The sequence below is a fragment of the Ammospiza nelsoni genome, chromosome 5, assembly GCF_027579445.1.
Source record: "Ammospiza nelsoni isolate bAmmNel1 chromosome 5, bAmmNel1.pri, whole genome shotgun sequence".
NCBI lineage: Eukaryota > Metazoa > Chordata > Aves > Passeriformes > Passerellidae > Ammospiza > Ammospiza nelsoni.
Window position 1 is genome coordinate 34812490 of NC_080637.1, and position 16507 is coordinate 34828996.

A 16507-nucleotide genomic window follows, 5' to 3' on the forward strand; every position below is an offset into this window, starting at 1 on the left:
GTGGCAGTAGACAGCAACGTTACTGCCTCTGCTAAAAAGTATTACTGAGTTTATCTTCAGAGCCATTCATTTTTAGTTGCCATAGACACCAGCATTAGAGCCACTTTATATCTAGCTGACAAATCCCATATTTTCTGATATGTCTTGCTTTTTTTCCTCTTTTTTTAATCTTTTCATGTCTGATTTTTAATTCAATGCAAAATGTCTGACATAGACATAACTCCTACCTGAAACACAGATACAATTTCTTTTATTTTTGTCTGTGAATTTCTCCATTTCTCCTAATATATATGTGCTCAATTCATAATAAAATTATATACTTCTACTTGAAAATAAAGAAAAGGAATAAAGACACATATGAAACAAGATCACAATTATAGTAACTGTTTTTTTCTCTTGCAATAAAGTATCAAATTAATATTAGGATGAGATCTTTCTTCTAATAGATTCCCAACTGTTCTCCTAGTTTGCTCCTCTTCAGTTATCCCAAATGGATTCCAGGCAGAAACCAGGAGTTTATATTTAGTTACTTGCATTTTAAATTAGTCAAATTAGATTTTTTTGGGTGAATGTTTTCATTGATTGAGGTGTTCTTCCACTAATTCTGAAATTTTCTAGTTTTTTTTTTCTTTATTAATGATATCTTGTGACCTCACACCTGCAGGAAGAGAAAAACAATATTTTTTAAAATGTCCATTGATTTTGAGCAACTCAAGTATAAAAAGATGCTAAACTTCACCAGTGTTTCCTGACTACTGCTGCTACTGCAATGACTGACATTCTAGATGTCTGATTCTCACAAGTTCAATAAGTACTTTGGAAATTTGAGCTCAAATGTCTCCTTTTGATTAAAATAAGTGTCATTAACTTACAGAGAGAGAGTTAATGAATAAATCATAGCACTTGTAAATTATATCATTAGTTCAGATTTAAAGTGTTGGGAAAATGCTAAGTATTTATGAGTATTTTGTGTATTTTCTGTAACTCAAAATGAACTTGTGCTAATTCAGAATGAGACCTTCTATGCCAGAAGTTAATTATTACATATGCAAATTTTTTATTCCTAAGACACTCTTAAAATTCCTAAAGAACTAACCTTGTTGAGAATAAGGAATACTTTTCTGCCACTAAGCTGTTAACGGCAAAAGGATGTTCTATTCAGATCCATGAAAAAATGCTGAAGCAGTCCTTGAGAATGGCCTGGGAAACCATAACTTTGCTGTGACACCCAATTATTCTGACAGTAAGCCTGGTGGTATCAGCCCAACAGTGCACATGGCTTTCATCAATTAATATTCTGCTTTTTTGCTTCCCTTTGTGGTGTTTAAATCTAAACTTCTGTTCTGTAACAACTGCAATCAATACACACACAATTGTTTTATGGTGATGGCTCCTCCTCTGGGGTGAGTCCCTGATTTGTAGAGCAGAAAGAAGCTGCCATGGGATTTACAATGGTTATTTACTCTGCAGTATCCTCAAGACCAAACCCCTTGCTACCTGTGCAGCCTCACGTTCCTGGCACTCTTAGGGATTGTTGGAAGGAAAACCCGACCCTCTGTTCCTCTCTGCTGCCTCTGCAGGCAGGATGGTCCCTATGAAAGCTGCAGATGAGAGTGATCCCTGCTCCTTGTAGTGCTTCTGCAAAGGTACCTGGCACAGCCCATCCCACCCCACGGCACCTCCCTGCCACACCCCAGCACAGCCACTCCTGGAAATGTCAGTGGCACAAATGGGACCGCCTCTCTCAAAATCTTGGTGCCACAAATGAGACACTCAGCTTTTCTGGTGCAATCCAGCAGTGGGATAGGGGCTGGGACCTGCTATCCTGTCCCTGCAGCAGGAGCTCACAGAGGGCACAGGCAGGGGCATGTCCTCTGTCACCCTTGCCAAGTGCTCATGTGAACATGGCTCAGCAGAGCTGCAGGGACGTGGATCAGGGCCAGAGTGACAATGTTGGCCTGCCCTTTGAATAATTCCAGTTCCAGACTCATTCTGCTTATTTAAAGCACAGTAATGACAGATACTACCCCTCCTGAAATCTGGAAGTGTTCAAGTTTAAAAAAGACCAAACCTAATATTATGGAGTAGGGTTCTCTTCTCTGAAACTCTATCTCTAAATAGCTCAGCTTGACAAAGAGGAAGCCTGGAGAACAGACTTGTGCCAGCCTGTGCTCAAAGCACCAAGACATGCACAATGCATGAGTGAACAGTGAAGATTTTATCCAAATTCAGAGTGACTCCTGGTATCAGAAGTAAACAGAAACTATGTAACAAAGTTATCCTTGAGCTTAAATTCTTTGAAATATCAAAGAACATCCTAAAGTGGTCTTCGTGGCGCTGTTCCTTTATTTGTATATGCATACAGCCAATTCAGAGAAAGAAAGATGTGTTTAATGCCATTAACAAGTTTAGGAGGTTTCAAGCAATTTAGAAGAGGAGCTGAAGTGCAGAAGGGAAAAATAGATTAGTGACAATCTTAAGGGTAGAAATGAAATTTTAGAGACAGGTTTTTAAACAAGGGAATGTGAAGCTCTCAAAAAATAGGATGTGATATTAAGCTGGAAATTCAATTTCATACCTTTTCTGGAGGTAACTGAGCCCTCTGATTAGCAGCTCATATGAAAGTGGATTCAAATGAGGCAATTGAATTTATTATCACCTTTTGCACTGTACTTACCTTCTCTAATAAACTTTTCTGCCTTGAGGGTTAGAATATGCATACCATTTGCAAATCATATCCTGATTAACAATAATTTTCAACCTGGCTCTGAACCAGGGAGTGAACAGTTGAACCAAGAGAATCAGCAGGCTGACAGACACTTACAGAGGGGAAAAAAGATGGAGCACAATGCTCACATGTATGATCCCAAAACAATTGAATACCTATAAAAAGACAACTCTGAGCAAGCAATGAATAATGCCAGCTATTTTCCTACAATAGCTCTGTCAGTAGGAGTTCTTGTAGATGCCCTTTGGATGCAGTTTTATATTACACTTAATCCAATCTAACTGTGAGCTGCAACCAAAAGATGAGGTAATATTCCCTCTTTCCCAGCACAGCCTGTTGCTGCCTTTGTTGGGAACACAATTGTCTCTTTTCATGTCAGCCTGCAGTTACACAAGAGTTAACAAAACCTGAAATTTTGGCCTCTAAAAGCAAATATGCAGATTGGTGCCTATTTGCCATCTCATTTAGAATATAACAATTTTTCCCACTTTCTGTCTGTGGAATTTTATATATGAAAGCATTTCAGTGGAAAAAACCCAATTTCTTATAGCTTAGAGTGTACAGACATTCACCATTTAGATATTTTACTGGGAGAAAAACAATAAAAGGGCCTGTAGAGTGCCTCCAAGAGGATTTGGAAAGATCAAAGCTTTCAGGACTACAAGTAAAGAAACAAAACATATTCATTGCAGTTGGACTGACATAGCTAGGACATAAGTTTATATAACAAAACATACATTACATTTCTCAACTAAGCTGAGGTCTCCTCCGATTTTGAGTACTATCCTGATTAACACAGCCCTTTTAAATAACTTAGATTTTCACTTTGTTGCCTATAACATTACTGCAGGAACAGTTTATGCTGATATTGAAATGAAAGGCCATTTGAAAGTTCCTGCACCATTCTCAGTCTTGATTCCTCAGGTGAATTCTACATAAATTTATTTTTCAAAATACAAATATATATTTTTGCCATGTTGATATTGGCAAAAATAGGTTAAGGTTTAAAAAGCACTGTTATATTGAAACTGGTTCTGCCACTCTTAGCTAAAGTAATACATTTAAATAGTTTTGAGACAATCACATACAACAAAAAGGCTGGGAAAATAGCTCTCCTCCCCTTGGTCTTGCAACAGGAACATCCTAATAGAAAATGGTCTGAAATGCTTTGAAGAGGAAGGTATGGAGAGTTCTCTTAGCTAACAAGATGCGTGTCACAAGGTCCTCAGAGAACCAGCTGCTGCTTTTATGTTCAACATGAGGATTATTTCTGAATTTGCATCATTAACAGCACAAGAGACCAAAGGAACAATATACAAATAAATAGACCTTCGTGTATCCATGAGAAAGAGGGACATGTAGGCTACTTTCTTATGTAGAACTGTTACAGTCCCTTTTCCCCCTTCTTTTGCTATTAAGGGAGCTCCAGCTGTCATCATCAAGTGACAGAACATCCCACGGTGTGAAAGAAGAACTGAAGGAAGACACCAGTTCATCTGCTGCCATTTGTTCCCGTGGTGGGCTGAGGCTTTGGACGGTGTGCAATTACTTCATGAGTATTTCATGGGGGCTCCTGCTGCCCCCAACAAAACTTATGAGGGCACTTCTCCAAGACCATGCTGCACTGCGAAAAATTCTTTCTCTCATGATCACATTTCTGTTTCCAGCCACGCTTCACCTCAGCCTCCTGAATTTTACGGGGTGAAGGACAGCAACATTTTGTCTAAATAATTTAAATGTGTACAATACATAAAGCATTAATATTTTCACTGGAGTAGATCAACTCTGAAGTTGCTCCCTTGAGGCACAGTAATTCACAAAGAAGCTATTGATGACCACAAGAAACAGGAAGACATATTTAGTAAGTCTACTCATGGAAAGAATGAAAACACAACAGAAAATAAATAGAACAGCTTGCATAATATTTAGTCTCCTACACTGCCTACAGGATTTGCTCAGTAATACACATACAAGAATAAAAATTATCAAAATATACTCTGTAAATGACTGTGGACAATAAATCTAGCAAGTCAAACTATTTAAGAACGCTCTAAAATGGATAAGCTCCCTGAGGATGAAACAGCATAGGGGAGTCCATGGGCTTCACTGATCATCCTTCATTATCACAACGAGCACAGCAGTTTCTGATGTCTTCTGCCTCTTCAAAGGCCCCAGATGGGATCATTCAAATGCCAGTGGTAATCCTTGAGGTGGTTCTGAGGTGATGATGATGACTTTTTCATTCACATTTCATTTCCTTGCCCATTTAAACTATCTATGGGTAATTCTCAGGAGCATACAAAACATTCCATTGCATATGACCTACTATCTGCTGTTATTTTTTAATCTGATCATTAGGACAGCAAGGCACTTCTTGATTTCAGCAACTTTATTTAGCATGTCCAGAAGTGGTAACTGTCACAGTGCTTCACTTTATTCTCTAGAAGACTAGTCACTAAATCAGTTCACCACTAGGCAAGTATGTGAACCCAATCAGATCTCAATACTTTAACAGTATCTGCATGGACTGTGAGAAATCCAGAAGAGTGGATTCTCCTTGCAAAACCAATCAATCATTTCATTCATCAGCAACTTGTGCATTCATACATGTGAAGATGTACTTCTAACCTGTGATCAAATGTAGTAGTATCAATCATAACTGCAACTAACAGTAGAAGTTCAATTAAATATGTCTTGTTTTTTTGTTCTTAACTACCACCTCTAAAATATTTTTTTTCAGGTGACACTGGACTTCACCAAAGAGCTCACAACCTGCTAGTTTGTTTAACCTAGAAAATCCAATAAAATAACCCCTTAAATATAGTATTTCTGTCTTATGGAATTTACAGCAGGAATGACACAAGATCTGCAGTTAATAAATTCATCATGTCATGAGTTGGATAAGAACACCAGGAACAACCCAAGCTTCTCCATACCTGAAATATATCTAGACTGTCAGCAGGTGTGCTCCACAATACATCCTTTGTTTTGGATCTCTAATTTTTGAGCTATTTTTTGTCTGTTCATATTTCTTTTCCATGGGCACAGCAGTATGGGATTGCAAGATAGGCAGAGATGATCTGCACACAGGCCCAGGACCCAAGACGAAGCCAGTACACTTTGGATGCTGATCCACACACTGTGAAGCATTTACAGTCATGAAACAAGAAACTTGAGTCAAGCTAAAAATAACACTTTTATTCATTGCAATGATGTTTTAACATTATTTTGATTCAGTCTGAGAAGCACAGGCTTCTTATAGTCAGCTTGTGATAAAGTATAAAAAGCAGGTTTATTTTTGGATGTGGAACATAATGTACAAAGCAGAACATAACCTATTATGTAGAGCATTATGTGCACTGCGCTTCATATACCAGGAGATGTTGTTTCTAAAAATCACCTGGAGCTTGAACATAGATCTGGGTAACAAAGCATTCATTCAAAATTAATTTGAAGCTGTCTTGGAACCCTAACAGCTCTGAATGCACAACAAAAACAAACAAACAAAAAACGCAACACCGAAAAAAGAACACCGCTTGATTTAACACTAATTATCTTCACTTTGTGTTGTTAAAAAGAGAGCTCTGCAGCGGCACAGTATAGCCCTGGCTAAATGCAGTTCGGCGTGCGCCTGTTCTGTGTTCTTTCCGCTCATTTTACTGCGCTCCGGAGCCCAGCGCTGCCCTCTTTGAAGGCGCAGCGCGGTGCTCATGTTACAGCCGCTAATTTCGGTCCTTGGCTGCTGAGCACCCAGCGCGCTGGGACTGTGCGCGGCACAGGAGCCTGTGCTCCGCAGCGCCGGCACGGACCGCAAAGCGCAGCGCGGCACGGCACGGCACGGCACAGAGCAGGGCACGGCACAGAGTAGAGTAGAGTAGAGCAGGGCCGGGCCGGGCCGGGCCGAGGCGTGAGGCGGCCCCGGCGGGCGGAGCGGGGCGGGCGGAGCGGGGCGGGAGGAGCGGCCCGCTGCCCGCCGGCGGCGGAAGCCGCGCTGCGCCGCCGCGGAAGTGACGCCACGCTCCGCCTCCCCCCTCCCTCCCTCCCCCTCCCGGCGGCGGCTCGGGAGCCGGGCGCGGCTGGCGGCGGCCCCGGGTGGGACCATGGCGGACGGCGTGGACCATATCGACATCTACGCCGATGTGGGCGAGGAGTTCAACCAGGTACGCGCGGCCGGCGGGCGCGGCCTCTCCGCCGCGCTCCCCGCCCTCGCCCGCCTTCGCAGCCGCGCCGCCTGCAGGGCCCTCAGCGCGGCGGCCGCGCCGCCGCCATTGTTCGGGCGCTCCCGCCGCCGCCGAGCGCGGGGCTGCGCGGGGCCGGGGCGGGCGCGGCCTCACGCCCGGGCCGCGGGTGCCGGCGGCGGGCCCGGCTGGGCGGAGAGCGCGCCTGGCGCTGAGAGGCGGCCGCTGCCGGCGGGGGGGCCGAGCGCCTTCCTTCCTTCCTTCCCTCGCTTTTTGGTCCTTACCAGCCTTCCTCCCTCTCGGCCTTCCCTTCTCGGGGCCGCCCCAGAGGGCTCTCCCGTGCCCGCTCGGCGGACGGGACCCTCCCGGATGCGGCGGGGAGAGCGGCCCCTTCCCGCCGGCGGCCGAGGGGAAGCGCTGCCATTGTTCGCAGATGAATCAAAAGCCGCCGAGCGGCGGCTGCTTCTCGGCCGCGCTTGCGGGGGAGGCGGAACTCGTGCGGCTTTATTCTGCATCGCTGGAGAAACTATCCAGCTTCTTATATTTTATTTTTTGTCTGTTTGTTCTTCTTGCTTGTTATTGTCGTCCATTTTAAAAAGTGGCGCAAGCCTTTTTTAGAGGACGAATTCATATTTGTTGAGGAAATATAGATGAAATAAACAACTTCACTGGATTATAAGTAGTTTTCTAGTTTTTCCACTTTTCTAGTTTTTTCTCTTTTTTTTTGCCCCATATCTTTACCAAATAGCCGTGTGCCAACTTGTCTTACCGAAACGCGGTGTTTGTATCAGTTTTGCATACCATCTGTCCTGTTAGCCAGTGCTGCACTTCTCCAGGTTGAGTTGCCCCAGATTGCTTTGTTCCTGCCCCAGAACATAAATAACCGTGAACAACTGCACTTTCACGTACCTACGGGACCCAGCTGTATGCCCTGCAGAAAACTGGGAAATAAATAATGGCTTTGGAATTCACAGGTAGTATGTAACTTTCTTAGCAACTTGTAGCTTTCTCAGCAGATTATTTCTTCAGATATCGATTAATACAGTAATTCTAAGTATTAATAATCTCATAAATGTATACTATGAAAGAATGCCATGCTAAAAGGAGATGATGGAAAGTGCTGATTTGCTCTTAGCTTGTCTGCATGTGAAGGTTTCTCCCTTAGAGTTGAAGACCCACTGTATGAGTTTAAACAGGAATGAACTCTAGGACAGACATCATTCAGCAGAAGAGTTCGTTTTTTGAGATTCTGTGATAACTTGAATTTGTTTTAGTCGATTCTAGATAAAACCGATAACAAAGCAGATTTTTCAGGGAAAAAACCCCTCATTTGAATCTGGTATTGTTTGTGTAATTTCGTGTGTGCAGAAGCCCTCAGAGTAGAATAGTTATGTGCTGTAAATATAGTGTAAAGAGATAGTGCTGGAACAAAAGTGATGGGGATGATCTGTTTCACTCACTCGGTCCTACTCTACTCAGGTCATAATTACTGTTGGTATTCTCTATAACCATGGTGGTATGGGTGAAGAGAGTCTTGTTATAATTTAGTTTAGCTTAATCCAGCAGGCAGGGAAACCTTTTGCTTTTTTCACTGTACTCACCCCCTTTGATTCCCTCTTGGGTTTGCATTTCTGCAGTCTGTTGTTCCAGTTCATAAATCTTGCAAAATATAGGGCAGAAAGGTGAGAAGAGGCTAGGGCCCTTTTTCCATCAGCTTGAATTTGAGGGGTTGGTTTGTTTGTTTTAGGGGGTTTTCTTCTGTGTTTTTTTCTCTGTCACACACCCCCCAAAACTGCTGTTTGTTCTTTTCCAAATTTCATTTCTGTGACTTTCTATTTAAAGTAATATTGTTGAACTGAGCAAGTCTTGAGACAATATAAAAGTTCTACTGTAAGAGATCGATGCCTCTGCACTCTCCCATTTCCTTCTGCCATATATAAAAGAAGGCAAGTTGTATTAGTTACTGCCTCTTAGTTCTGACATAATTGAGAAAAGGTGCATAGAAACTTTTATTCATGAAATGCTGTTCCTGATTTGAAGCTGACAGCTTAAATTTATAAGATGGAACATAATTCTGTGGATGTGTGAAGATGACAAATAAAAAAAGGGAGAAAGTAATTTGCATTATTAATTTGGTTATGTAGAGAGCATTTTACAAACACCATATTTGTAAAATAAACTGCCTTTATCTCTTAAATGAATTTGTTTTTGGATTTTGTTGCTCTACACTAATGCGACTTAATAATAATTTTTAAATTGCTGTATAGAACCCTTTCCACTGGTTTTGGCAGTAACAGGGACTGAAAAATGTACTGTGAAGCTTGCTGTTCTTATGTATGCAGTACATAACTCTATTTATACCCAAGCTGGGACAAGACTTGTGTTTGCATCTGGAGTTAACCCTTCATTTAGGACTTGTGACTGGATAAACCTCCCTTGTTTGTTTTGTCTTGTTCTACACCTCAAGGTGCTCATCCTTGAGGCTATTCTGGGATTTTTTAAATGTCTTTTTTCCAAGCAGGTGGAAGATAAGTTTCTGCTTGATTAGTGCTAAATGAACCATAGGTTATAAAGACCACAGAGCCATGGATTTGCAGGCTGGCTAAGATGCATGACAGCTGTAAATTGTCTTGGGTTGTATTTAGTGTTGATTGCAGTGAGCTGACTAACTTGGTATTGGATGTTTTGAGTGAAAATGCATCTTTCGTATTCCAGCTGAAGCTCAATTGTCTGTCATTGTTGCCTCTTACTCATTTATTAACTTACTGTTCATCAATATATTATTTTTTGTCCTTGGGCTAACAGCTTTAATCAATTTGGCTCTGACCAAATACATTTTTTGTTTAAATTGCGGTTTCCTTTTTTTTCTCTTTTTCTTGGAGAACTTGGTTGGGTAATTTTTCATTTTTTTCTTCTAAGCTGACTTCTCCATCCAGCAGTCTTATCTATTTATTTAAAATCTCATTTTGAGATGACAGCCTCATAAATGCAGTACTTAGTGCATGCATTGCTTGTGCCCTGTTAGAAATAGGTATTGCATGGACTGTTTTACCTTAAGCATCTCCCTCCATGTTGCACATCTTGCCCTGCAGGAGAGGGAGGTCTGTGATGCTGGTTACAGCTGTTACCTGCACACCAATAGCTGGGGATGGCCTTCTCTCAAGGGCAGAGCACCCTCAGTAAGTTTGGGATGCTTTAGGAAACATGAGGGTGTGGTTTTATACACAAAACCCGAGAATATTGCTGTGTGGTGCAGAGGTAATAAGGAGCCTGTGTAGGAGGCCAATTTGGGTCTGACTTGAGGCTGCCTGCCAGTTTGCCCAACAAACTGAGTTGCTTTTTTATGGTCATGAAAATTTGACCATGTGTTAGCAAGTTCCCTGATGCTCTGATCAGCTTTGCATTTTCATGCTTGGAGGGCTTTTTCCCACATGTCCTTGTCCTTTCCATGTATGTAGTTAAACAGTAAAAGCTTTTATTGTACACATGTAAAAATCTTTCTGATCAGAAAGAGGATACAAAAGAATTTAAGCATATCATATTTTAGTGCTGTGGAAAAGGTACTTGCTTGGTTTATACTCTTAGTGAGTAAACCTGGGTAGTTGCATTGTGGATATGTCTAAACATGCCTCTAGTGTTCTATTTTGATATTTAAATGCTAACAAATTAGAGATGAAAGACTTCCCTTTGTATTTTGTAACTGGATAATAAAACTGATTTAGATGGAATAGCGGTTAAGAGGGTAATTATCTGAGAACTACAGTGTCTTAGGAATGTGTTAGTTACCATCTTCAGATCTGTAACACAAAGGAATATTTTTGTGTGTGATAATTAATAAAAGCTGGCATTTAGTGGCCAGTTAAAGCCAGTTATTAAGAACAGCCTTTATATCAGAAAGACAGGTGTCTTATCGTGAGAGGGGATGGACACCTTGTGGTATAATAAATGTCTGCTCAGTAGGGCTGTCCTGGTCAGAAAAAAACATAAGCTGGCAGATCTGCATGTCTTATAAAATATGTCCACAATGTGTGATGGCATATGCGTTTTGTCAGTTCTGCTGAAAGGGGCCCTGGGAAGATGTAACTTCTGTATATTGGTAAATATCAAACTGCAGAAAAACTTCAGACCTTCTTATCTGACACCTCTTCACTTTGTTTTAATGTGAACAGTGATACTACGTATGTTTTGTTTGTATTTTTGACTACTTTTGGCTGTTTAGTTATTCTTTGTAACTCTGTAATTACTCTGTAATTTTTAGTTACAAGGGATCAGGTTGCTTCAATTTTAGTGCTGTGTCGTTTGTGGGGCCAAGAGCATTTGGGCCTGTGCAGTAAATGTGAATCCTGTGGTCTAACAAACTTGTCCACTTCTGCCATAGGCAGTTTGCTATCTTAGATGTATCAAAGACCTCCTTTTTTGTTAATGTTCCAGTTTCTGTGTTCAGGCAGTTAATCAAGACCAGAAAGATTTTTATGTGTTTAACTTGTTATTCTTCAGGACTTACAAATTTATTTTTTTAAAGTGAGGATACTAACTTTAAAGAGTTTTTGACCACAAATATGCTAACTTGAGTGAAAAAAAACAGTAAGGGGAAAGCTGGATAGTTTAGGGTTTTTTTTCCCCAGAAGCAACAGTAAATATTTTTAATGAAACTTTATTTACCTCGCTGATTTTTAAATGTGTTTTTGGAGGTGTCAGTTAGTGTTTAATGCTTAAATTAGACAAAGTTCTGCAGAAAAGGCAAGTCTAACAGATGTATGGACTGCTTAAAGAAATTTTACATAACAACAAAAGCCATTTCCAAAACAGCACTTGTAAAGGAAGTAAGTGGTTCTCTGCAGCTCAGGGAAGCATGACCACTAAGTTCCTAATAAGAAATAACATGTTAAGTTTGTCCCTTCTGGACAGTGAAGTTCATTGTGTTCATGGCTTTCATATGGGAATGTTTCACCCAATACCACCTATTAGCACAGAATGTGGAATTCAGTCCTGATTTTATGATGAAGTATTTCAGACTGTGGTCTAGTTAAAACATAGGCTTTGGAAATGCATTGCTGTCTGATTTGGTTTTAGAGGGGACCAGAACAGCAGTGCTCACTTTGTTTCTTAGCATGTTTATCTGCAAGATGGTGAGTTACAGTAATGAAGAAGAAATAATTTCTCTTCATGCTTGATGTTCTTCTTGTAACTAAGAAAGTTGGAAGAGGTCAGAACTGGTTCCTGATACAGGCAGAGTATTTGTTTAAATAGCTGAGACTAGGGAAGTAACACTTCCTGCCTTTTTTCCCTCTTTTGCATTTGGGAAGGAAGGGTGTGTTTAGGTAAGTTTCACAGAACAGGTATGAAAGAGAAAGGGTTGTTGCATCTTGTGCAACATCCACTAGGGCAGCTCTCTTCTGTTTACACTTGGAGTTGCTGGTTCAGATCATTCTTAATCATCAAAGCACACACTTCTCTGACAGATTGGTAAGTGAATGAATTCCATGCTGGATGCAAAACCAGTATGATGTGAGAAGAAATTCTAGTGAACAACATCAGGTTTTCTCTTGTGTCCTTATTTATTTAAATTAAGACACTGGTGCTATTGGGCCTGCCCTGCCCCCTCTCAATTACATGCAGACTCTGCTGCCTTAATAATTCTCTCTCCACTGACGGAGACCTGAAAGCCTGTGTGATACAAATGATCTGTTTCAAAGGACTTTCTTGTTGCAGCAGAGCTGTGGACTGCTGCCCACTCTGGTGTTTTGGCAGTGTTGACCTCAGAGAGACAGGTTAGTGTGCATACATCTGCTGTGTTTGGTAATTGTGTTTTTGCATCTGTCTACCAAGACTAAGTTCTACTTCCCTGAAGTAATCATTCATTTACATAGATGACTAGAGTTACTGTACATTTAGCAGAGGATTTCCTTAATTGCTCTGTGACATCAACCTTAATCTAGCTGTAAGATGTCATGTTTGGGCCTGTCTCAGGCAGTTCTGTGTACCTGATTTCATTAGCTATGATGGTAGGAGGAATCAAACTGAGAACTGGATAGACTAGGTGAAATATGAAACCCTTAATTTAATTGTGATAAGCTTACCTTTAGAGAGAGATTTTTCTATTGAAGTTTATTGGGACAATGCAGTTTACTGAGGATTAAATGCACTTGATTCACAATGCCAAAATTCAGTTTACCTGTTTTCAATTATATTATTTGTTTTAGTTACACTTTCCCTGTATGAGCAGTAGTTGATAATATTTTTATATTTTTGAGACAGTGGTTATCCTCATCATGGTTGTGCATATCTTGGGTTTATAGCAAGCATTTCCACCTTTGTGGCCTGTGTTTCGTGGAGTCCAGTTTGGTTATCTCTAGCTGCCATATATGGTACCTTGAACTATTCTGTCCAGGATGCTTCTGTGAGTTTCTGGATACAAATTCATAGTGGGTGCTGAAATATCTCTGATACCAAAACCTGGCGGAGGCAGTTTCTGTTCTGCAGCAAGGTATGAGAGCACAGGGAGCTCATGGAAGTTGGCTCAGAGGGGCAGTTGCTGCTTGTGGATGGACTGGGCATTGGTCAGCGTGTGGTGAGCATCAGTGGTTATGCATCACTTGACTGGCTTGTGCATTATTTCATCCCTTTTTGTTGTCTTTTTCATCATTGCCATTACTGTTTTTACATTTCACTTTATTTCAGTTATTAAACTGTTCCAGTCTCAACCCATGGGTTTTACCTTTTCACAGATTCTCTTCCCCTATTCCACAGAGTTTGGGGGGTGGAGTGAGCGAATGCCTGTGTGGTACTTAGTTACCAGCTGGAGTTAAAGCACAATAGCCCTTTTTTGATCACCCATCATGGGGCTTGACAGGTTGAGAAAACAACAAATCTGACCAGAACATGCTAGAACAAAATTGCTTTAAGCATTTCTTAATTAGTTTAATAGTTGTTGGACACAATGTTGATTTTATGCTCTCAACTGTCAAGCAGTTATTCTGCTTATTATCAGAGCTCCATCCTTTAACTCCTTACTTCCACTGTGTGCTCCCTGTTGTGTTGTTTTTCACCTGTGGGAACTGGTCTGATGTTGTTGTGTTGTGTTTTAACATGAGCAGTCTGGTCTAGTGGAAGATATTCCTGCCCAAGATAGTCCAGCAACAGACTTGTAACTAGATGATTTTTAAGGTTTCTTCTAACCAAAGGCATTTGATGATCTTGTGAGCACTAGCATATGATACTACAGAATTGCTGGTTGTGAAAGTAATCTGTTACTTGTATTCAGCTCTGCTGTCATCTTTGTACTTTGTGAGTGATCTATCTAGTGTGTAAACTATTAATGATTACACCTTTTACCTTTCATCCTCTGAGACTTAACCTGTGGGGGAGTCATGATCCTACATATTCTCCTTCTCTGCCAGACTAATGACAGTAGCTCTTGAAAATTTTGAATATCCTTGGGAGGTTGAAACGTGGCTCTATTGCCAGGAATCATGATTGTGTGCCAGGTCTTGGTTAGGGTTAGACAACTCTTTACAGCTACTCAAACCCTGTGACAGGCACTGTGGCTACTCAGGCCTTTGTGGCAGGTGCTGCAGGTGCTCAGACCCTTGCAGTGGGTGATGCAGCTGCCCCAGAGCACCAGCCCTGCTGGTATCAGTCACCCCTTCCCACCAGGAGAAATGGACACAAGAGAGTTTGTTTAGCAAAGGAGAACAGAGCAGGGCCCTCACAAGAGCAGGAGGAAGAGGTGGAACAAGAGGGAACCACTCAGTCCCTGTCCCTGAGAGAGCTGTGGGATATGCAAAGAGATTTCAGCCATCACCCAGGTGATCACCTGACTGCTGGGATGCTGGGGAACAGGGCTGGTAGCTTGGAATCAGGGTAGGGAAATCAGGCAGCTGGGATCACCTTGTAAGGAAGGGGGCATTGACAAGGTGATTGGCAAAGGGCCTCAGCCTTCAGGAGGTGACTCCTGTGGAGTGTGAAGGAAAGACATCCCTTCAGGGAAGATGCTCCCTGTCACCCAGGGCCACCACAGAGTTATCCAGTACCTTTGTTATGACCCAGACAGTGTGCAGTCACCCACAGACCCAGAAGAATTCCAGTGCCTGTGATCCTTGTGGCAACTTGTCTGAGCATGCTGTTTTCATGCTGGGTTTGCAGGAGTGTAGGGATCCTGTGGCCTGGCACATCAGGCCCACAAGAGTGGAAGGCTCTAGTGCACAGGGTACCCCAATGCCATCCAGCTCTGCAGGGGCAGAACCTATTTCTGTTTCTGGAGAGAGAGGGGAACCCAAGAGCTGACTAAACTGGAGGCTGAAGTGAGCCAGACCAGGAACGTGTGGCAGAAGCAGTGTCTGTGTCTGACCCGAAGGTTCTGTGCGTCCCTGGCACAGACTGGACCCTCTCCACTTAGGAGAGGGTATTTCAAGGACCCAGAAAAAGGGCCCAGTTCAGTACCACTGCTTTGGAAGTGGAGGAAGTTAAGCAGCTGCCTGCCTTGCCTGTTCTCTTAGAGGACCCTTCTGTTGGGCTTGCTGAAGGTCAGAGAACAGGTGCTGGTCGCTACACCATGGCGTGCACCAGCAGCAGCATTGCACCAATGAGACTCCATGATTCCCATTCACAAGCTGATTTATCAGCTGGAGAATCAAGCAGTGATCAGCAGGACCATATGGCCTGGATAACAGGGAACCACAGTAAGCTATGGTGGCCTGAATGAAGTCACACTGTGGCTGAGTGCTGCTGTACTGGGCATGCTGGAACTCCCATATGAGCTGCAGTCAAAAGCTGCCAAGTGGTTTGCCACAGCTGACATTGCTTATGTGCCTCAATAGCTTTGAGAGGCCACAATTTACTTACACTTAAGGGAATGTCCAGTAGACCTGGAATCCAGTGCCCCAGGGGTGGAAACACAGCGCTGCAAAATTCTATGGACTGATCCAGACTGCATTAGAACAGGGTGAAGCTTTGGAACACCTGCAATGCACTGATAATATCATCATGTGGGCCCATACAGCAGCGGTAGTTTTTGAGAAAGGGAAGAAAATAGTCCAAATTATTCTAAAAGCTGTTTTTACCATAAAACATAGTAATGTCGAGGGACCTGCATGGGATATTGAGTTTCTAGGAATAAAATGGCAAGATGTATGTTGTCAGATGCCAGTGGATGTGATCAACAAAACAGCAGCAATGTCTCCACCAACTAGTAAGAATCAAATCCAAGCTTTCTTAGGTGTTGTGGGTTTTTGGAGAGTGCACATATTCCAGATTGCAGTCTAATTGTAAGTAAGCCCTCTCTGTCAAACGATCGGGAAGAAGAATGATTTCAAATGAGGCCCTGAGCAACCAAAAGCTTTTAAACAAATTAAATGTTACATAGTTCATGCAGCAGCCCCCAGGCCAGTCTGGGCAGGGCAAGATGTAAAAAAGTGCTCTATACTGCAGCCAGGGCAAATGGCCCTACCTGCAGTGTCTGACAGAAAGCACCAGGAGAGACTCCAGGCCATGTCCAGCCCTCTGTTATGGACCTGGGGAGACTGACTATCTGGAGCCTCCTATACTCCTGCTGAAAGAGATACTGGAGTCCAATCAAGGAGCTGCTTTGGAAGAGATTGGT

General features: G+C 42.2%; 1 protein-coding gene across 4 annotated transcripts in view; it reads left to right on the forward strand.

Annotated features, from left to right (window-relative positions):
• Positions 1-6778: 6778 nt before the first annotated feature.
• Positions 6779-16507, forward strand: part of CPSF6 (cleavage and polyadenylation specific factor 6) — a 31844-nt gene continuing 22115 nt past the window's right edge. For all 4 annotated transcript variants that reach the window (XM_059471507.1, XM_059471508.1, XM_059471509.1 and 1 more), the window contains exon 1: positions 6779-6888. In XM_059471507.1, the coding sequence (XP_059327490.1) occupies positions 6829-6888 (60 nt within the window). In that variant the 5' untranslated portion in view covers positions 6779-6828. The remainder of the gene's footprint in view (positions 6889-16507) is intronic.